Source organism: Dasypus novemcinctus, chromosome 13 (genome assembly GCF_030445035.2).
Source record: "Dasypus novemcinctus isolate mDasNov1 chromosome 13, mDasNov1.1.hap2, whole genome shotgun sequence".
Lineage (NCBI taxonomy): Eukaryota > Metazoa > Chordata > Mammalia > Cingulata > Dasypodidae > Dasypus > Dasypus novemcinctus.
Window position 1 is genome coordinate 81900298 of NC_080685.1, and position 23190 is coordinate 81923487.

The 23190-nt window shown below is 34.8% G+C and overlaps 1 protein-coding gene across 1 annotated transcript in view; it reads left to right on the forward strand.

Annotated features, from left to right (window-relative positions):
* The first annotated feature begins 7972 nt into the window (after positions 1-7972).
* The window catches only part of CRB1 (crumbs cell polarity complex component 1), a 205581-nt gene continuing 190363 nt past the window's right edge, over positions 7973-23190 (forward strand). The window contains 5 exon segments of the mRNA XM_058309320.1: positions 7973-8336; positions 17265-17348; positions 17351-17624; positions 17626-17673; positions 17675-17841. Of these exon segments, the coding sequence (XP_058165303.1) occupies positions 7973-8336; positions 17265-17348; positions 17351-17624; positions 17626-17673; positions 17675-17841 (937 nt within the window).

Sequence of the window (23190 nt, forward strand, 5' to 3'; positions counted from 1 at the left end):
GTTTGTTGCTGGCATATAGAATGCTGTTGATTTTTAAATATTGGATTTGTAGTCTTTAAAATTGGTAAATTTGTGTATTATTTGAGTGGTTGTTTTCTGTTGGGGTTTTCTTTGCAAGGAATTATGTCATCTGTTACTAAAGACAGTTCTTTTGATTCTTTCCAATCTTTACCTTTGTTTATTTTTCTTGTCATATTTCACTGACAAGGATCTCTAATACAATGTTCAATGCAAGTGAGGAAACTGAAAATAATTGCCTGGTTCTGAATCATGGAAGTTTTTCACTATTTTTTGTCTTTATTTATTTTTTTAATATTACATCCAAAAAATATGAAGTCCCCATATACCCCCCACCCTCTTCACCCCACTCCTCCCTCCCATAACAACAATTTCCTCCATCATCATGAGACATTCATTGCATTTGGTGAATACATCTCTGAGCACCACTGCACCTCATGGTCAATGGTCCACATCATAAATATGATGTTAATTGTGCATTTTGCATAAATGCCCTTAATCAGATTCCTTTCTATTCTCAGGTTGCTGAGCTTTTTCTTTTTCTTAAATCATGAGTATATGTTTTTGAAATTTGTCAAGTACCTTTGCTGCATCTATTGAGATAACCAAACATTTTTTCTCTTTTATTGTGTTAATATGGTGAATTAAATTGACTGAGTTTAAAAACTACCCTACATCATGAAATTGTGCCCTTTTATCTATGCTGGATTTAATTTACTGATATTTTGTTGAAGATGTTTTGCATTTGTATTCATGAGGAATGTCAGTCTGTTTTACTATTTTTAAAAATATCTTTGTCAGATTTTGGTATGAGGGTTATTATGACCTCATAAAACAAGTCAGATTGTTTTTCCTTCCTTTCGATTTTCTTAAAAGAGTGATTATTAATATTATGTCTTCCTTCAATGTTCAATAGAATTTAAAAATTAAGCCACCTGGGCCTGGAGTTTCCTTTGTGGGAAACTTTTTAGTTCTTGTTTAGTTTTTACAAATGAATGTCTTCAATAAATATAGGCTGCTCCAAGTTTTCTAATTATTGAATTAACAGTCTCAGAAAATATTTTAGTCAAAGATTTAGTTTACTTCACCTAATTGTTATCATATTTATTGCCACAAAATTGTTCTTAATATTGCTTTATATTTACTTTTTATGTTTATAATCTCTGATATAACCCCTTTCATAGATGGTGTTACCATTTTATTTTCTTTTTATTTTTTTAAATCAGTCTTGCTAGAGTTTTGTCAATTTTATAAATATATATAAAACAATAACATTTGACATTGTTAGTTCTTCTATTGTTCATTTTCAATTTTATTGATTTCTAAAAAATAGTGACAAGCATGATGATCTATTTTTACATTTTTGCAAAGCCTTTTAATGGTATGTTTATTAGAGACAGCTGGATTCCCATCCTTTCTTCTGCATTCAATTTGACCTACATTCTGTTTCAGTTTAATTATATGAAGTGGCCTCTTCGATAATTGTGTATGTACTTCTTTAATAGTCTACCAAAACCCAGCAAGTTTTGTAAAGGTTAATTACAATGTGAAATCTGAAATAATATCAATGAAATTTTCATACTCTAGGGCATTAGAATTCATTTGTCTACTTTGCACTTCAAATGAGTCTTTTGTTCGCTCATTATTTTGTAATATCATGTGTTATTCATTTGGAAATATTACTGAGGTGTGCAGAGCTTCCAAATGTTGCCAGAAACCACTATGCAGTATAAAAAAAAAAAAATGTCACATTCACTAATATCACCACCATTACCAGAAAAAGAAATATTGAGGAACTCGTGATAATGAATATGAATTTTTGAAGCTTCTAATTTTTGTTTGCAAGTTTGAATGATATATTGTTTAAGAAATTGCTCTCAGTTGTTTTTCTTGAAATGACAGGTAAGCTTACATTGTTTATTTTCAAGAAAATATCTGCAAGAATACTCAATCTGAATAAATGGCCTTTTAAGTCATTTATTTTGAGAGAAAGTTAGCATTTAATGAAAAAAAATTGTTGTTCAAGTTATAAGTCAAACAATCAAAACAGTTTTTCCTCAGAACAAAGCAGAAATGCTTTATGTGTACTTCTTATTTCATTACATTGAATAGTAGAAAGATGTGTCTCAGGCTCTAGATTTAATAGAATTACTTAATTTTGGTGCTTTATGAAGGTAATTCTTAAATGAGATGGACATTTTCTTACTGTGAGTGTGTGGTGGTAAAGAATAAAATGACCACAGAACAGTTTGGTGTCATTGCTTTGACTCATGCTAAGGCACAAGCTGTCTCCCCTGCCATTGCTTTTGCATTTTCAGTGTAAATATCAATGCAATAAGAAAAGAAAATAATATCTTAATCATATAAAAATAGCTTTAACCCAACAAACTTCTTTTAAAAAAAAATCTATAGAACCCCAGAGGTCCATGGGCCACACTTTGAGAATCTTTGTTCTAGGGATAAAATTATATTTTCTTAGTTGATCACTGTCAACTTAGTTAATATTGTTACATTTCACATAAAATGTAAAAACCATACAACAGTAAAATTTCACTTACCCTTCCTGTCTTTTGTGCTAGTTTTGATGTGTTTTACATCCTTGTATTAATAAACTCCACAACACAAGTTATTAATTTTAATTTCTCTTTGTCATCTTTTCTCTCTCTCTCTTCCTCTACTTCTTCCTCTCCCTCTCTCTCTGTCTCCTATAGTGGCTATCTTTTTCTTTAAGTCCTTGAAAGTACTAAATGTTTCTTGGCTAATTTTGACATTTGGGTCATATATTAGTCAGCCAAAAGGGTGCTAATGCAAAATATTAGAAATCTGTTGGCTTTTATAAATGGTATTTATTTGGGGTAGAAGCTTACGGTTACTAGGCCATAAAGGATAAGTTATTTCACTCACCAAAGTCTGTTGCCATGTGTTGGAGCAAGATGACTGCAAGGGTTCAGCCTTCCTCTTCCTCTTAAGTCTCCACGGTCCCAGCTTCTTCCAAAATCAGCTGTAGGCTGGGATAAGTCTCATCTCTCTCCTGGGGCTCGTTTCTCTCTGGACTTAACTGCTCTTCTCTCTCCACAAGACCAGCTGTAAACTGTCAGGAAAACAGCTCATTTCTCTTCCTGGGGCCTCTGCCATGTCTAATGGAGCCTTCTCTCTTTCCTCACATATCTACTTCTCTGTGTATTTACTTCCCAGCGCTCCAGCATTAAAACTCTACAAATGTCTCTTCTGCCATGTATTTTTCTTCTACTGACATGGCCCAGTCAAAGCCTTAATCATAATTTAATCAAGTAAGAGTGAAAGCTCTGAATCCAATACAATCTAATATGCCCAGAGGAACAGACCAATTTACAAACATAATCTAATATCTATTTTTGGAATTCATATATAATACCAAAGTGTGACAGGTCATCTCAAAATCTAAACTCTATTGACTCATTTTTATCTTGATCATAGGTCACATTTTACTGATCATATGTTTTGTAATTTTTTATTGTATGATATATATTATAGAGGATAACTGTAGGGGATCCTGATTATGTTAACATCCTTTAATGTGTACTTGGAGTTTTGTTCTGCCTGACAGTTAAAAAATTTATCATTTAAAATATATGCTTTGTCTCTATAAGGCTTGGGTTTTTTGGTTTTTCTTTCAAAGATTTATTTTTTATTTATTCCCCTTCCCAACCACGCACCGCCCCCCCCCCCCCACCAGTTGTCTGCTCTCTCTGTCCATTCGCTGCGTGTTCTTCTATGTCTGCTTGTATTCTTGTCAGCGGCATCCAGAATCTGTGTCTCTATTTTTTGTTGTTTTGTTATGTCATCTTGCTGCATCAGCTCTCCGTGTGTGCAGCACCATTCCTGAGCAGGATGTACTTTTATTGCGCTGGGCAACTCTCCTTATGGGGTGCATTCCTTGCACATGGGGCTCCCCTATATGGGGGACACCCCTGTGTGGCAGGGCACTCATTGCATGCATCAGCACTGCACATGGCCCAGCTCCACATGGGCCAGGAGGCCCTGGGTTTGAACCTTGGACCTTCCATGTGGTAGGTGGATGTCCTAGCCGTTGGGCCAAATCTGCTTCCCAAGCCTTGGTTTTATTCTTTGATTTATGATGCTATTTTGGTTTGGAACCTAGGGCAACTTCCTTGGCATAGCCCTTACTCCTAAACAGGGCCTTTTTGGTTTGTCAACATTCACGATTTTGCCTGAAGTTCTTTCTACACTGGCTGGACTGGAACTCCAACTACATTTTTATTTTCAGTTAGTTCAGTCTCTCAACGGATGATCTCAGCTAAGCCTCCTAGAGTCTTAAGTCTTACACCTGGGCCAAAGACTCTTTATGAATAACTACACCAACTTTTAGGCCTATCCTCTAAGTATTCCCTCTTCTCTGGTGCTCTTACCTGCAAACTCTGTTTCTGCAGCCTATGACTCTGATCTCATCCGCCTCAGCTCAGCAATACTGCCTTTCTGCTACCTTGTCCATAGCATAAAAGTCATCCCAAGCATAAAGCCTGGGATATCATCATTATTTTTTTCACCAAAAGCATATTACTGTACTACCTGTGTCCAATGCCTCGATATAGTTTCATCACATATTTTCCATTTTGTTTTAGTTGTTTCTATCAGAAGGACAAGTCCTATGCCAGCTATGTGGTCTTGGCTGGAAGTGGACATTGGTGAAAGCCAACTGTTCCTTAACATTATTGACTCTCAGTAGGAGCTTAGGAGTGAATAGAAAAAAACAAATGATCTATCCAGGCATAAGAAAAAACTACATAAGAAGTATTTTGGCTCTATGTATGATCACAGTGAGTATGATAACTTAGGTTGATTTAAGTAATCACAGAAAAGTATGTGGTACCTAGCTGACTCAATCAAAATGATTGAACTATTCTTCCATCACACACACACAAAATTAAATATTTCCTGTGTGTCAGTATATTAAGCACTGTTTTATACATATATATTGTGGTGACAGTGTCATAACTACTTTGAAAAAAGCCTCAAGTGGACTATAAATACTATGTCAATACAGTGCAGCCAACTCAGTTTCAGAGTTCTTTCTCTCCGTTCTAAAGCTATGACTGCACAAAGCTAAAATAAACAGATGGGAAGCAAAAAGTGCTGAGGTTTACTAAACCCACATGTGTGGAGAAAAATATCAGAAACAACACTAAATTTTTCCATTCATAAAGACTCCTTAAAAGTGTAACTATACTTCATGACTACAAATACGCTAACACGGACAACTTACTGAAGCACAGAAACGTTTGCATCAACTTACATACATTTGGTTAGACTTTTCCAAAAAAGTTTTAATTAAAAATAACCTTTAGAAGCAATGTGTAGAGTTATTCAATTTATTCAAAGTACCTTGCTCTTATCTGTGTGATTAACTAGATGCATTTTTATGTTTCTTTGTTTTGGTTGTGTCTGGGTATCCTAAAAATGGCCAACAGTCCTTTGAATTATCTAAGTTATTCCTTTTCAAATAAAACATTCAGAAAATGATAACAATTGGTGTTCCCTGTAGTAGAGAGTCTAAAATAATATTCTTAGAGGTGAATTGAAGTCAATAGCAGTGTATAATATTTAACCTGGCTTCATGTATTTAAATATTAGCCTATGCCAACAGTCTTTTCCTATTCAATGCATCATTACTCCAGTTATGATGTAACAAGGAACCCTAAATATATCTAAGATCTTCACTGGGATGATAGTGGCTTTAAATATCATTGATATCATCAACATCTCAGCATTCTCCGAGCACATATAATCTAGGATCTTTTGTTAAAAAAATTATCTGACTTCAGACTATTTCAAAATCAGTCATATGTATGCATATACCAGAATAAACAAACAAATAAATATAAAAGCCAACCAACAAATATTCTACTTAGTAACACACAAGGGAAATCAGTATGAAAAGATGAACTCTGAGGCAAGAAAGTAAAGAAATAATTCTGTTTGGTTAAATTTATATCATTTTTTATACAAAATAATGCCAATTTAATATGTTAGTTGAATTTTTTAATTAGTTTTATGCTTGCCTTTAGTTAATTGGGAGTAGGGATTAATTGAAATATGGTTATGAAAAGTTGAATTTTAAAACATGAAACCACATTAGAAACTAGTAAAATATTGTAAGAAACATAAGAAAATCATTCAATGTATTTAATTTGATTTAAACCAGAAGAGGCAACATTAGATAAAGATATAGAATTATTAAGAAACTATCTTAAATGTCCAAGGGTAGTTTTAAATAAGTGAGAATTGCAATATTTTTACATATAATTTTCATTGCTCACTTAGATAGAAATAGAGATTTATTCACTAATTTAAACGTTGGTTCGACTATTTAAGTACAATTTCTTCTCTCTATAAAGCATAAACGATATACCTTATATTTGTTTACTGCTTGTAGTATGTCATCACTTGTTTCTGTTTTTTCTTCTCATTAAATTTATTTACTTTTTTTACCCCTTTGCTTCCACCAGCATGACTATTTAGAAGCAAAACTAACTGGAGGAATGGGAGTGGAGATAGCAATGGCAAATGGATGAAACACTAGCTTCTTGTCTTTTAATGGTTACTATAGCAATAATCATGATGGGAGATTTTTCAGCTGCAAATGGTTTCTATAACAACATGATAGGATGCTTTAGAAATAGACCTGAGATAAATAGATTCATTAAGGGTCACTTAACCCCTGTTATACCACAAGACTCACATCCACATGAAGCATAAATATTATTTGGCTTATTTGATAGAAGCTGCAAAAATATTGCTTTTATTTTATAAAGATCAAACATTAATTGTTCTCTGAACACTTAGATTTAGCTGATAGATATTAGGGTCCTTCATTTCTGAAACAATTCAATTGCATCCTTACTCTGTATCATGAAATCAAAATAGTATTAGAGCTACTTTCTTTCATAGTTTTAGCCAGTACTGTGGAAAACAGCAAATATCCCTCACCGCAATGTATTAATTCTCTCATAGATCACCAGAAGGCTCCTGCTTTAGTGAAACCTTGTGCACACCATGATGGCACCCTATTGGGCTTCCTAATAGATGGTTTTCTTTCTTCTCTGACTAGAGGAGCGCACATATTCATCCTTTGTTATGATCTTCAGTGTGCTTCAAATTAGGCATGGTCCCTATTTGATTAATAATTCACTGGGTAATAGAAAAGGAAGTTTAGTGAAATTTTCCAAGTTTATTATATTTTACTATAGAGAAAAATGACACAGAACAAAACGACAGCACCCATTTCATGTGTAAATCTCACTTGGGAACACTCATAAGTGAGAGATGAAGGTGAATGTGTAATAGGCACAAGACACAAGAATAGATGGTGATAGACTGGATATAATTTTTCAAGAGAAATAAATATGGAAGGCTTGAATTTAGTCAGTCAGTTAAATGTAGGGGATGGGGATTAAGTTTGCTTAGTTCAGTTTGATAATGAATTATTGATTATTCTAGGCTGGTTACTCAAGGTATATACAATGATGAATAATATATGGGGTTTATTTTTTAGAACTAAATTATCAAGTTTGTGTTACTGACTAAAACATTTAATTTACCTTTATTTATTTGAAATTAACAAATTCCTTTAATTCATCCTTCTTCCTTACTTATTCATCCTAAAATAGTTTAAGTGCAAAAGCATAATTATGTCTTTCTAAAATATGATTATGAGCATATCTGAGCAAGGGTGGTTTCATCTAAAGTACGATATCCTATGTCTTCTCATGAAATGTACTTCTCTGCATTTTCCCCAATAGAGCTATCCTTCTATTTTTGTTCTTTTCTATTCAGCTAAGCTGCCAATTTCAAATGTGAGTTATTCTCTTTCAACTTTCAGAAAGATGTCAGCAACCATGTGTCTCCCTCTGAGTTTTCAAACAGTGCTGTGGTATTCTCATTTCCCTGGTGTTCCATGCTCAGCGAGGAAGCTGCAGAACTCATTACACATGCACTTGCCTTCTGGGGTACACTTTGCCAAATGGGTCCCTGGGAGATCAAGACCCATTCTCCATGTGTGTCACGGTGCTGTACAGATGAGCTGAGGCACGTCTGTGTGCACCAAGTCCCTGCTCAGAACAGCGTGGGTCAGAACACTCTGGGCAGGGAGGAATTCATGAACTCTTCAAAATCTTATCCGGAACAAACGCATAATGACATTGTAGTTGCTGTGCTCAGTGCCATGGTGCTTTCAACCGAATATAAAGAAAATGAAATATATTCAGGATGGCTTCCAAGTTATCCAGACGCCATAGTAACCTGGGTTTTCCCCAAATTTGGTGCGTAACTTAGAGTGGCCTGACAGAAGCAAACCATTCTCTCCCTGTTCCAGTTCAGTGAGCTGTAAAGTGAGCAGAACAAATTTCCCTGGGGTAAAACCAATTAATCAGCAAAGCAAACAATCAGCAAGTATTTATTGCTCTACTTAGGAGGTCGTATTCAAAGTATGATCAAAAGTGAATACACGAAGCATATATACAGGCATAATGAAGAAACACATATTATAGTTCTTGACCTTAAGTAGTAGTTCATTTGTTAATTGCGAAGGCAAGTCTCCATACATGAAACAGAGAACGATTTAGGAAATATAGAGAGGAATGTTAAATTATGTCTTAACAATGGTAAGTTCTGTGGTTGCTCAGGACAGAATGAGATCAAAAAGAATGCTAAAAGATGGGAAAACTTCATGGAACGTATAAAGCTTGCATTGGACTTCTAACGTGCACATTTTTGAATATGTATCATAATAAACCCTTACAAACTACCTTGAGGTGTCTTTGTTTATGCTTACTGCTATAAGCATGTCATGAAAAATAATTTAAAATCTAGGTGACTAATATCTTATATTCATAACCACAAACTATTTTTATGCTTAATTTTCTATATAAAAATATGAGAAAACTGTCAAGATCTGCATAGTCCAATATAATAGCTGCTAGCACGTGGCTACTGAACCCTTGAAATTTGACTAGACTGAATTGAGATGTGCTATAAGTATAAAAACACAGGATTTTTCCCATTCTTTTATTAATTGTCTATACTATTTTGGTGTACTGTGGAATGGGCTAGAGTTGGAAGGTTGTTTGCATCTATTGTACCAATTTTGTGTATTTTTTCTTTAACCTTAATTTTGTATAGTATACTTTATACTCTGATAGTAATCTAATGGAAAATATTACAACTTCTGGTCATTTTATAAAACAAAGGCCTTGTGTAGCTAAATTATTCTGCAGTGTTTTAATCATTGGTGTTGAAATTGCATTTCTTGATTATTGATTGTTGATCAGTACAGAAAAACTTTTGAAGTAAAAACCTTTCATTTTTCTTTTCATTTAGAAATTCTTAGTTTTATTTAGGGAATTTCTATTTGCTAGTAAAAGTAGCTAGTAAAATAACATCTATTTCATAAAAAAAAGAGGTTCATATTTGACCCTGGCATTATTAAGATATCCGTGGAAAATAACGAGGTCTGGACTGGTTAGCTTTAAATGAATTTAATAACAAAGGAACATAGTTACACCCTCATTAGAATTTTTAATGATTGGCACTTGGTAAAATGAGGTTCACAGTTTATATTACTTAGTCATGTTCAAAGGAAGTCAAACGGCAGACTATCTCCTATGAGGACCCAATACATAGGCAAGTGTGCGAGTGCAGGGAAGGCAGGACATACTCAGTCCATCACCCCAACCCAAAGGCATAATGCCTCTTGATCCATCTTGAGTTAATTTTTGTACAGGGTGAGAGATAGGGATCCCCTTCCATTCTTTTAGATACAGATATAGAGTTCTCCCAGCACCGTTTGTTAAAGAGTCCATTCTGTCCCAGTTGAGTGGACTTGGCAGCCTTTGTTGAATATCAGTAGGCCGTAAACGAGCAGGTCTATTTCTGATCTTACAATCTTGTTCCATTGGTCAGTATGTCTATCCTTGTACCAATACCATGTAGGGTTTTTTTTGTTTTGTTTTGTTTTTAAAATATTTATTTCTCTCCCCTTCCCTTCGCCCCTCCCCCCAGTTGTCTGTTCTCTGTTTCCATTCACTGCGTGTTCTTCTGTGTTTGCTTGTATTCTCGTCAGCAACACCGGGAATCTGTGTCTCTTGTTGTTGCATCATCTTGCTGCGTCAGCTCTCCATGTGTGTGGCGCCCCTCCTGGGCAGGCTGCACTTTTTTTGCGCTGGGTGGCTCTCCTTATGGGGCACACTCCTTGCAGTTTTGACCACTGTAGCTTTGTAGGATGCTTTGAAGTCATCCTAGGTGACTAGGTGGCGTGAGTCCTCCAACTTCATTTTTCTTTTTGAAGATGTTTTTGGCTATTTGGGAACACTTACCCTTCCATATAAATTTGGTAATTGGCTTTTCCATTTCTGTAAAATATGCCATTGGAATTTTTATTGGGTAGAATTGACACTTTAATGAGGTTTATTTTTCCAATCCATGAACATGGAATATAATTCCATTTATTTAGGCCTTCTTTGATTATTTGTAGCAATGTTATGTAGTTTTCTGTATACACATATTTTACATCTTTAGTCAAATATATTTCTAGATAGTTGATTCTGTTAGTTGCTATTGTAAATGAAATTTTTTTCTTTATTTCCTCCTCAGATTGCTCATTATTAGTGTAAAGAAACACAACTGATTTTTACATGCTGATCTTCTGTCCCACCATTTTACTGAACTTGTTTATTAGCTCTAGTAACTTTGTTGTAGATTTTTAAGAAAAAAAATTTACTATTTTAACCCAGATACAAGCAATGAAAGAAGTTCATCCACCCTTTTTTCCTTCTCTTCTGATAACAGAGGATAGATTTGATTCTTAAAGTTAGTATCAGTGAAAATGAAGGCTAAATATGGAGATGGTTAGGGAGTGACATTGCAAGAATTAAGTTACTAAATCCTAGGAAAAGATTGAGCATAGTGGTGATAAAAGGATATTTAAATAAAATGAAAATTTTAAAAGATCAAGGATCAATAACCAATAAAATCATATATTTATATATATATGCATAGTTTACACATAAAGGGACATCTTTAAGGTAAAGGATCAGGGAAACGGACTTTGGCCCAGTGATTAGGGCGTCCGTCTACCATATGGGAGGTCCGCGGTTCAAACCCCGGGCCTCCTTGACCCGTGTGGAGCTGGCCCATGTGCAGTGCTGATGTGCGCAAGGAGTGCCCTGCCACGCAGGGGTGTCCCCAGCGTGGGGGAGCCCCACGCGCAAGGAGTGCGCCCGTGAAGAAAGCCGCCCAGCGTGAAAAGAAAGAGCACACTTCCCGTGCCGCTGACGACAACAGAAGCGGACAAAGAAACGAGACGCAGCAAATAGATACCAAGAACAGACAACCAGGGGAGGGGGGGAAATTAAATAAATAAATAAATCTTTTTAAAAAAAAAAAAAAAGGTAAAGGATCATGGGTTTGACAATTAATACTCAATAAATATTTATTGAGCATTTACTATGCAGAAATAGATACTGAGGAGACTACAAAGATATGGCAGATTCTCTAAACAGTTCAACCTTCATTGCAACTCTCGCTTAATCACAAGATATTTCTCTGGGCCAAACATTTCAATAGTACTCAAAAGACATAGTTAGATTTCCTTAGGTAAACACAAACTCCAGAAAACAGATCTTTTCTAACTCTATTCCTTGTCTTTGATTCTGACCAAACCCAGGTACATGCCTTTGGCATATTGAATTAGTCCATTGATAGGCTATCTTTAGTATGGTATACTTGGGTTTGTTGTTTTGTTTTCTAAAATTCCTGCAGGGAAAATGTTGTAACCTCTTCTGAATATTATTGTGTTGCTATTTTTTTTAATTAAGAATTCAAACTATCTCTAAACATAACAATAATAGCTAACATTTATAAATAGTGAGCATTTATTATGTAAAACTTGTCAGGCATTTAAATCTAGTCCCTTAAGCCATGCAACAACCCTAAGAAGTAGGTTCTACTGTTGTTCCCATTTTGCAGATGAGGAAACTGAGGCTCTGTGGGGCAGAGCCAGTTTTGGTCCAGGTCTGTTTCATTTGAGAGACTCTGGTTTTGTTGTGTTTTTTTTTTTTTTTTGCTATATGCCCCTTACTCTGGCAAATCTATGGTTGGTTAATACAAAAGTTTACAAAACTATTGATAATAAACAAACAAATAAATACTTGATAACAATTTCAGATTAATGACTGCTTGTCTTAATTTATAGACCAATCTGCCTGTTTCATAAATAAGTGCATTGAAACCATCTGGAACAAAGGGGAAATTACTATTTATTAATATAATAATACCAGGGAAGATAAAATGCTTTTTCCTGAAAGCACTCCACAGTATCTTATTGTTCTGAATAAATTTAGTTAAGCTAAATCACCAATAGAACTCTTTTCCAATATAAAAATCTATTAGAAAATACATGTACATGCACACACATACAAATACCTTGAATGTTATTTATGACTTCATCTTCTGTAAAACTGGCCATATTAATTGTAGTTTAGATATACTTCTCAGAAAACAAAAAAACTAACATTTCAGTTCTCACTAGAAATTTCTACTAAAAACATTACCTTATAAGAATTATATCAAATGTTTTATTTTGACCTGGACTGGTGTTTTTTAAATCGCTGTTCTCAAACCCTAGAGTTCCTTGGAGATGTCTCCAGGGAGGACAGGGATGGGCTGACAGGGCTGTCAGGACCATTCTACTTCAGCCTCAGTAGTTCCATCTTCTAGTTTATATATTGGGATCACTTATGACATTTTTCTTGAATGAGTTTGTGTTCTGCGGTCATTTAAAAAAAAAAAAGGAAAGAAAAAAGTCTGAAACCCATTATTCTAAAACTTCTAACAATAGCCAGTAGATGGCAAACTTCTGCAAGAAAACAATTTGGCTAACTATAAATTGGTTTGAGGATATCAATTATACTTCACATCCTGTAAAACTTCCTACCCTGTATCTAAGTCTCATGTGAAAGCTAGAAATAAAATGCTCTATGGTCATTTCCCTGGTAATGAAATTCCAATTATAATTTTAAATTACTTTATAAAATTTTGAGTCTGTATCCATTTAAGTCTTTTTCTAAAGGTGTTTTCACTATGAAAAATATTTCATTGTTCACTGAGTGCACAATTTTTAGGTACAATATAAAAACATATATGGTAGATTTTTCTGAAGCCTGGGTGCACAAAACTGAAATAACCATAATCCTTACTTCGTAACACCCACATCAATGGTTCATGCATGTTCTGTTTATTTCTCTAGTTGACTTTTAATTATTCTTAATAATGCATGCATTCCAGTTTTTATATGTTTGAAAAATAGAATTTTCTTTTTCACAAGCACCTGTCTTGGTGGTTTCATGTAGTCAACTATAACATTAGTAAATACTGCCTAGGTTATAGGCTACATTCCCAAGAGGTCCTGTTAGCATCTCACCTATGGACACAGCCAGAAACCCATTCAACGAATGGCTCAAATAGTACCAATAACACTGTTCCCCCCAGTAAGAGAATGTGGTGGACAGACGACTTCACCTGAAATCAGCACTGGAAACATACTTTAAAGCATGTAAACAAAGAAAGGGGTTTGTGCGACCAGATGGCAAGTTTGCCTATTTTACTTTAAAAACATACTTTTATCGAACGTATTCAATAATACTTTAAAAGCCAAACACTTATTTAAGGGCTAAAAGGGAAACAGCAGTAAACCTCTTACCATCCTCTTCTAGCTTCTCACTCCCAACTTGGAATTCCAGGTTGTAATTACTTAAAATTCTTCCAGCTATTTTTCCTAGTTTTAATTTATATATTTCTAAACAATGGACTTATTTTTCTTCAGTTTTAAATACCAGCATAATCTATTCATATCCTACTATGGGACGGGTAGATTTAACTCTCCTGCGATTCTTAATGATACACACATACACATATTCACACACACACCTACACACACGCCATGCACACTCACCTTTACTACTCCCGATAGTAGTAGTTTAGTTAACCCAATATATTTTATCATCATTATGAGGCATTATTCTCTTAAATTGTATAGTATACTATAATTTCCTTTCCTTCTACATTTTTCAGTTTTTCCTAGAAATATATCAGTAATAGATTTTGTGTTTGTGTGTGTGTGTTTTGTTCTGTTTTGTTTTTGTCTGTTTATTTAGTTTTCTATTACCTCTAAAGATGGCACTCTGTACCTTTCTTTTCTTGGAAATATCGTTCCAGGAGCTCTGGTGTGTCTTGTTGCATCTGGTTTCTCTATATGCCTGCAGTTTATCTGCAGTCCCAGAAGCTAACTTCAACAACAGTTTCTTCCTTTTCTTTGTTAGGTCCTTGCCTCCTGAATTCAAAGTCTCTATCTTGGTTTACACCCTCATTTCCAAGGACCATAACCTCCAGAATCTTCCTGAAACAGAGCATGGGAGCCAAAATTTGAATCTTTGAATGCCTGAAAAGTTTTTCTTCTACCTTCACATTTGATTTTTAATTTAGCTGAACATAGAATTCTAATTTGGAAATCATTTCCACTCAGGATTTTGAAGGAATTGTTCTAATGTATTCTAGTTTCCAATGTTTCTGTTGATAAATCAAGTGCTATTCCAATTGCAATATTTTTTAAAATATATTTTTAATTAATCTTAAAAATATACATAGATCACACAAAATGTTCCATTAGAAAATATAGGGGCTAATCCCAATGTTTTTGTAATGTCCTGGCCCAACACATGGAATTTTTTAGAATTTTCTCTTTGATATAAAATATCACAATGGTGAAATTTTTGTTTTGTTCTGTTTTGGTTTTTGAAGATAAGGAAGATTTAATCCAGTACATGGGAAGGAAGCACTCAACCACTGAGTTACATCTGCTCCTCAATGAGAGTTGGTTTTTCATTCATTTGCATGTTTGTTTTGCTTTCTTAGGAGGTATGGGGGATCAAACCCAGGATCTTGCACATGGGAAGCAGATGCTCAACCACTTGAGCTACATCTGCTCCCCCAATGATGTGCTTTGATATGAATTCATTTATTTTTTCTAATAGCTTTCTTGGGCACCCAGTGGAACCTCTAAATCTACAAAAATTCATTTTTAGCTATGGGAATATTTATATATTTGTCTTAATTTCCTTCTCCCTCTTCTCATTGCCTGACTCACCATATTCCCCATTTTTTGTTCTGTTTTCTCATTTTGGAACTGCTCCTTGATTGATCCACTAGCTCCTCCCTCCCCTTTTTTTTCCTCTTCCCCTTTCCATCTCTTATTTTTTTTTCCTAGTGCTTGGTTGACGTTTCTCAACATTATCTTCCAACCATGTAGTTGAGTTTTTTATTTGTTATTGAATTGAATTCTTAATTTCAAAGATCTCTTTCATATTTAAGAATTTTTAGTTTACTAGCCTTCTATATTTGTTTCATTACTATAATATCCTCTAAATCTGAAAATATTAATGATAAATTTTTCATAAATTTTTGCACCCTGTCTACGTTGTCTTCATTTCTTCCTACTCTTACTTCCATGTGAGGATTTCATAGAAAGCTTCTCTTAGGAAGTGACATTTGAGCTAAGACCTAAATAACTAGAAGCAAGTCATGCATTTGGAGATGTGGAGTGGGAGGAAAACTTTATCACAATGCAGTATTACTTTTTCCATTATTATTTCTATAAATGTCTGTCACTTCATCCTCCACATTCCTGTTTCCAAATCCTAGGATTCAAGCTTTTTGTTGGTAGATGCTTGTTTTGTTTTGTTTTTCTCCACAGCTCTTATAATGGTATTTTACACCAGTAAGTATTCAGTAAATATATTTTTATAACAATCAAAGGGCATTTTTTTATATATAAAGTACCTGAAAATTATATAATGTAAAAGGATGATTGATTGAGTTTTCCATTGGAAAAAGAAAAGGTTCACTTTCAGATCAACCCTCCTGGTAATACATAAGCATATGTTAACTTTCTACATGCAGGCACTTGAGGAAAATTGTTGGCTGCCTTATAGACTCCATGGAGGATAGTTATCAAACTGTTCTCACTGCTGTATGATGAACTAGTCAGTCATTTCTTCTGTCTTATCATTCTGTTGTTTGCTTTACCATGTTAAAGGAGACTAACTTCTTTTACTGCAGGAAGAGAGGAAAAAAGATTTATCATTATACATGTCCAACGTTTATATGTAATTTTCTTTTCATGGTAGGTGATCAATGTCTTGTTATCTGAAGGGCAGATTCTCCATTTTGTGACCTTTCTTTTACAATCCTGAAATATTACCCACTATTATGTTCGTGAGCAAGGAAGTGAAAAAAAGAGAATAATGCAGGAAATGAATTCTCATGCAAGAGACAATGTCTTGTAGGTTGATAAAATTGAGTTGCCAAATCATAAAGCTTGTAATAAATAAGAGTAATAATGTATGCATGTTTGGCAAAGATGTAGACACTTGTAAATATACAATGAATTTGGAAAATACTATAAGATTATTTCTTTACTATAAATTATTATTCCAGTTAGAATTTAGAAAATGTATCCCTAGAACACAGAAGCTTTCAGAGAAATGTAAGTTCAAAAACTTTACTATATCTGTTTCCTTACAGTAGAACTAAAATCTATAAAGTAGAGTTAATAATATTTTGTTAGTTTGAGGACTAAAAAAATATATGTAAAGAAGCTGACATGCTTGTCATAGAAAGCAGACTTCCTGTAAGCAGTAGATATTTTATTATTTTTGCATTTTCCATGTTTTTCCTTTTAGATTATAAATTGATGGTCTTGCTAAATCAGACATACACCAAATTATAGGATTTTTACAAATATTACTTCAGTTAGACAATATATTCAAAGACAATTTTGTAACTCATTTCCCAGTATTTCCCCAAATCCTCCATAAAAGGATATGAATTCCAAAATTCTGAGTAGTTAGGCCTATTTAGCAGCTATTTCAATTCCCCCTGTTCAACTATGACTACACTTGAGAATGGGAATATGAAAGAAAAGAAATAAGCCTCAAACCATCATGTTTGTTTCTTATTAGCAACTACATCAAGAAGCTTGAACAATGAGAAGTTAAAATCCATTATTATACTGCAGCCAATTATATCTTTCTTTAATGAGTTTGTTCTGTTTGGTTAGCATGAGGGGCAGGAAGAAAGAAGTTCTTTCATTTTATCCTCAACCTAAGCTTAATCTTGATATTTTCATTCCCTTACAGATTCCTTTTGCAATAAAAATGACACCAGGTGACTCTCAAATTCTTGCCAAAACAATTCTTCATGCAATGGGTTTTTAACAGACGACCCTGCCATTGTTTAGACACAGCCAATAATTTGGACAAAGATTATGACAATGTGAAAGATCCTTGCTTCTCCAATCCTTGTCAACAAAATGCCACTTGTGTGAACACCACAGGAGAAAGGAACTTCCAGTGCAAATGTCCTCCTGGCTATGGTGGGATGACCTGTGAAACTGCCATCAGTTCCTGTGGAAAGAAAACCTGCCAACATGGAGGTATTTGCAGTCAGCATCGTATTTACCTTGGGTGCTTCTTCCCTGTTGGATATTCTGGAAGATTCTGAGATGGAGCAGGATGAGTGTGCTTCCACCCCTTGCCACAGTGGGGCTGTGCATGGATGGAATCGACGGCTATTCCCGCTTCTGTGTTCCAGGCTATCAAGGCAGGCACTGTAACTTGGAAGTGGATGAATGTGTTTCAGATCCCTGCAAGAACAAGGCTATGTGCCTCAATGAGATAGGAAGATTCACTTGTATTTGTCCCCAAGATTATACCGGTAACTGTGATTGCATCTGAATCTTTTGTAATGTAATTAGTTTTCTCTCTTTTGAATATGGCAGCAGCAGAGGTGACATTTTATGTCCCATCCAGTCATTTATGAGAATGGGCATGTTCTTCATAGGAATTAATCACTAGGTAGAACTTCTGAAATCATTATACACTTCTTGAGCATTAAGCATTTATGTGCTGTCATTGTCACTGTTCTAAGTGGAGCCCTATATGATTTAAAATTTAGATTCAGACTGGAATTGGTGGCCCTGATCGAGCCTAACTTTCCAGTTCAGGGCAAGTCTAACATTGCAGCATTCTGGGAAGGCAGGCCATGCAACAAGTGCTTGTGGATTTTGAATGGTAACGTGTTATCAATAGAAGAATGATAGTAAGGTTGATGGAACACAATAGATCAGATAAATTCATGATGTTATTAGTAAAGAAGCCAATTTTTGTTTCACCTCATGGATATCAAATAACAGTGCCTCATATTTACCTATTTTCCACAAATTTGTGTCTATATGATTTTATTTTATATATCTTGTAAGGGGCAGCTCCTGTAGCCTACACTTCCTCACATTCTCTCCAGATCCCTTTCTGACTTCTGCTCACCACTTTCCTAGCCTACTGACGTCTCCCTCTTTGAATTCACTTACATTTTAATGCCACTACTTTCCTTAGCTCTAGTCACTGTTGTAGCTTCCCATGGTATTTATTTGGCTTTCCACTTTTCTTCTTCTCCCAACCCTTTCACACTTACTTCTTTATTTTGTCATTCTTTTTCCAAGTATCAAGCAATATAATTATTTGTAAAATATTCCTCCTCAAAATTTGTACCAGAAACCTCCAGAGTCATTTTGCTAGTACCACAAATTCTGGAAATACCCTTTTTACAAAACAGATCCCCATTTGCTCTGACTTGAAATTGGCGCCCTCTCCTTCATCCCTCACCTGCAACCTATCTTCAAAATCTGCTGCTTGACATCTAAGATGACTTCCAAATTGGGAATACAATCTATTCCCAGTGTCTTGGCTCCTGCCCTCCTCTTCTCTTATGTGCAGTGCTATACAATCTTCCAGTGTCTCTACTCCAGATTCTACCTTCTCTACACTGTTCTGAACACTGCCCTTGAAATAATCTTTCTAAAATAGATCTGATTGTGCCATGCTCCTTCTAAATAGCCTTGGGAGCCCCCTACTACATGGAGAATACTTTCAGCTCCTCCTTAAAAACCCTCCACAATTTGGCCCCTACATGTTGGTCATACCTCTATTCCCATACCTCATTCCACCAAAGCATTTTATTTTCCCAAATGGACTTCACTTTTTATTCAAGTAGTGTCTCTTCTCTCTGAATGTCCTTCCCCATATCTACTCCTCCTCTATTTCTAAGACCTACTTTAAACATCACCTATTCAAAAGCATTTTCAGATTCCCTTTCAGCTGGAATAGTACTTTTGTGCTAAGGTAGCAAGGATAATCATTCTTTAATTCTTTAACAATCTATTATAAATCCCATTATCTCCCCTAGCAGAAGGATCTATTATTTTTGTCCCCCTCCCCCACTTGTATGTTAATTCCTGGAGGACAGAAATCATGTCTTTAATTCATGAATACCTTTTTAATGTCTGATGTCAGTGGGTTTATTAAAAGGAAGTACTGTTCTTCTCAGCACTTAGCATAATGTTTGTGAATAATGGTCAGTTAATAAACTGCTACTGTAACATTTTGTGTGATCTGTGTATCTTTTAAAAATAAATAAAAAATATAATTTAAAAATAAACTGTTACTGGATTGTTTTATTTAATAACACTCTAAATTCTTTATACTTTTCTGGGCACACTTCCTCAGTAATAAAACTGAGATAAATATTAAGTTAGAATTTACTTTCTCTATTACTTTATGATTGAGGTTAGAATATTTGTGTCAAGTGGAAATTTTTTAAAAATTGAGCACCTTTTAATTACTAATACTGTTAAAACTTAGATAGATATTAAAGGAGCTTATAAAACTCTAGTTACAGCTCAAAAGTTTCTTGTTTAATGTGCTAGAGTATCATGTCCATTCTCTTTAATTAAATTGAGTTGTGGCAATTGAATTTCAAAAATATTTTTTTGAATGAAATTAAGAAATGAACTTTATGTGAGACTGCATTGGGATTGTTCTGTTTATAGTGGTCACATTTAAAATCACTCTAGCTCATGATGATAGTGTTTTCTGTTTCCTGTTATTAGCATAATATTGTGAATGTTGACTAAAAGGAACAATCAAATTAATGGAACAATCAAATTAATGTTTCAGTCAGTTTAAGTTATGTATTCTAAACCACTCTTACAATTGCAGAATCATAGCTTAAAAATTGGTGTTTTACAATGCGTATGTGTGTGTTTTACATTTTCATTTGATTGGACTGTAATTAGTCCTTTCAGCAGTCTACATTTAGCCATAAAAGATGTCAGGGGTGTTTTCCAAATGTGAAATTTAGTAAAATTCCAGCACAAGGAATTTAACCATACAATGTTATTCTGTGAGTTATATCAAATCCTTGCTAAGAATTTTAATTCTCAAAGTCTACAATGAGGATTCTTTCCTTGCCCAAACCCTGATATAATGGTATTGTTCCCTATTTGACTATGTTCTTCCTTTATTTTCTAAGAAACCAACTAAAATTTATCATTTCAACTCCTTATGTGACACACATTCACACATATGTATTGCTTGCAAACAATTTAAATGAGAGGCTCATAAGGCAATGAGAATCAGGTCTGTTATCACCTGGTTGGGCTCGTTCAGATACAAAAGCTGTGATCACAGCTTGAACACCAATCTAAGTAGAATAACCTGCATTCTGATAGTTCACCATTGGTTTTCAACCCTGACTGCACATTAAATGTCACCCAGACCATGAATCTCAGCACAGTTGTAACACCTACTCTCCAATTTGTTGGACTCAGCCAGGACAACTAACAAGGAGATGATGATGGACAATGACCATCCCAAGAACAGAGAGAGTCTGCAACTGCAAGTAAGATAGCCCCATCCATCTGCCCCATGGGACCTAAGGCCCCTCTCAATTGGAGGGAGTGAATCACCATTGCAGAATCCTCAGGATTGGGGAATGACTGATGGACTAGAGTAGACTTACTATTATTCTACTATAGACTTATTGTGATTCTAGCAATGGAAGAACTTTTGTCATTGATGTGGAGGCAGTGACGACTGGAGGTTCTTAGGGGAGGGAAGAAAAAAATAGGTGTAATATGTGGCCATTTTAGGGACTTGAGAATCATACTGAATGACATTGCAAAAACATATACAGTCTATTGTATATCTTGTCATAATTTACAAAATTGTGCAGGAAAGAGTGTAATCTACAATGTAAGCTATAATCTACCCTTAGTGGCAATGCTCCAAAATGTGTTCAGCACTTTAACAAATGTACCACACTAATGAAGGATGTCGTTAGTGTGGGAAAGTGTGGAAGGGGGAGGAAGCAGGACATATGGGAATCCGCTATATCTTTTATGTAACATTTATGTAATCTAAGTATCTTGAAAAAAATTTTTTAAGTATAATGAGAAAAAGAAAAAAAGAAATTACCCAGAGAGATCTGAAGCAGAGATACTCAGAATCCACCTTCAGAGAATGAGAGTTAAGTGATATTCTAGTGTGTACCTAAGGCTGGGAGGCGGACTTTAAGCTTATGTAAACTTAATTTGGAAAACTTTCTTGTATTCTCCCCTTATTTAGACACACAAGGGGATTTGTTTACAGTCATGCCGTGGTTACCAGTGATTGTGGCAGGCCAATTAACGAGAAACTCAAAGGGGTCTATAGAACCAAAGGGAAAAGCCACAGTTGAAATAGAAAGAAAAAGACCATTAGCAGTCAACATGGATACGCTGATGTGCTCAGGCTCACCCTCAGCCTCCACATAAATCCTGGAACCTGAATTCCAGTGACCCTAGCTGCTGTGTGATACATCCAAATTTAGAATGATCATAGAGAACCCGGCTTACAGGAAAAAGCCTGTGTTCCTCTGAGCAGCCAAGTAAGAAAGTGTAATACATTTTAAAAGACGGGGAGGCAGGAGATGACAAAGAGCTGTAGCACATGGAGAGAGGGTTCACAGATCCTTCTCTGTGTACTCCACTGTGCTTCATGAGCTATGATTCATGAACTACAGAAATGGGCTCAGGGAGAGGCACTGAAGAGACTAAAGAAAATCTCCCTTGCATAAGCAAAAGCTCCAATTTAACCTGAAAGTAAGCAGCTACAAACATTTTTTTGATAGAAAGAATATTAGCTCCGAGCATGTGACTGCTTTTATTTTATGCAATGAATCATTCTGTAACAAAGGTCTTCCTTAAAATTAGCCAGATTGGCTAATGTATATTTTTTACATATTAAAAAAAAAAAAGCCAGGCCTGCAATATGAGAAGCTAGGGCTGCAAGAGAGCAGGAAAAAGCCAATTAGATATATGATGTAGCAAAACAGTGTAAGAAAATATCCTTTTTTCCATTATAAAATGCAGCTTTGGTATAAAAATAACCTTTTCTAATTAAGAAAGAATACTACATTAAATTTACTTATCAACTGAAAGACATATTTGTGTTTCAGAAACAAAAATATATGAAAAAATCCATCCTTTATGAAAAAAATGTATTAGCAATTTATCTTTTCCCAGACACAAAAAATATAAGAAAGCAAGAGGCCATCCTAAGGCAGACAAAATAGCCAAAAAAGAAAATTTGTTAAGAGAAGCAATAAAACTGAGCCCAACAAACCCACCTATGGGGAGAAGGAAAACTGGACAACTCAAACTGAACAAAATACAATTAAACTAAGCACTACAATCTTAAATATACATTGTCCTTTTAAAACAGCATATATTTAATCAGTAAAATAATATTTAAGCTAGCAAAGGGGTTATATTTTCAAAAGAAGATTTATTGTTTCATTATTTTGTTGTAATTTATAACAAAATATAACCTTTATTTTGGTTCAATGTATCTTCACCGGAGAAGAAAAGTCTAAGAATCAATCCACTTTTGTAGAAGTTATACCATATTCAAGGCATAATGTTGACTACTTTGAAAGGATCCTAAGATCTATGATAATTTCCCTATCCTTCAAGTCTTAGGCTTAGGTTTGAGGACACAGTAAATGTAGATGGAATGATTCCGATAATATAAGGTTATATTTCAAAGTCACATAAGTGTTAATAGCTCTTCTTGTTCTAAAGTATGGGCTAGAGAGAACAGAGAGGTCCTGTAGAATAGCTTGATCTACTTAGCCAGAGTTCATACAATCAGATGATGTCACACCAAGATTGAAAGCCAGCATGAGCTA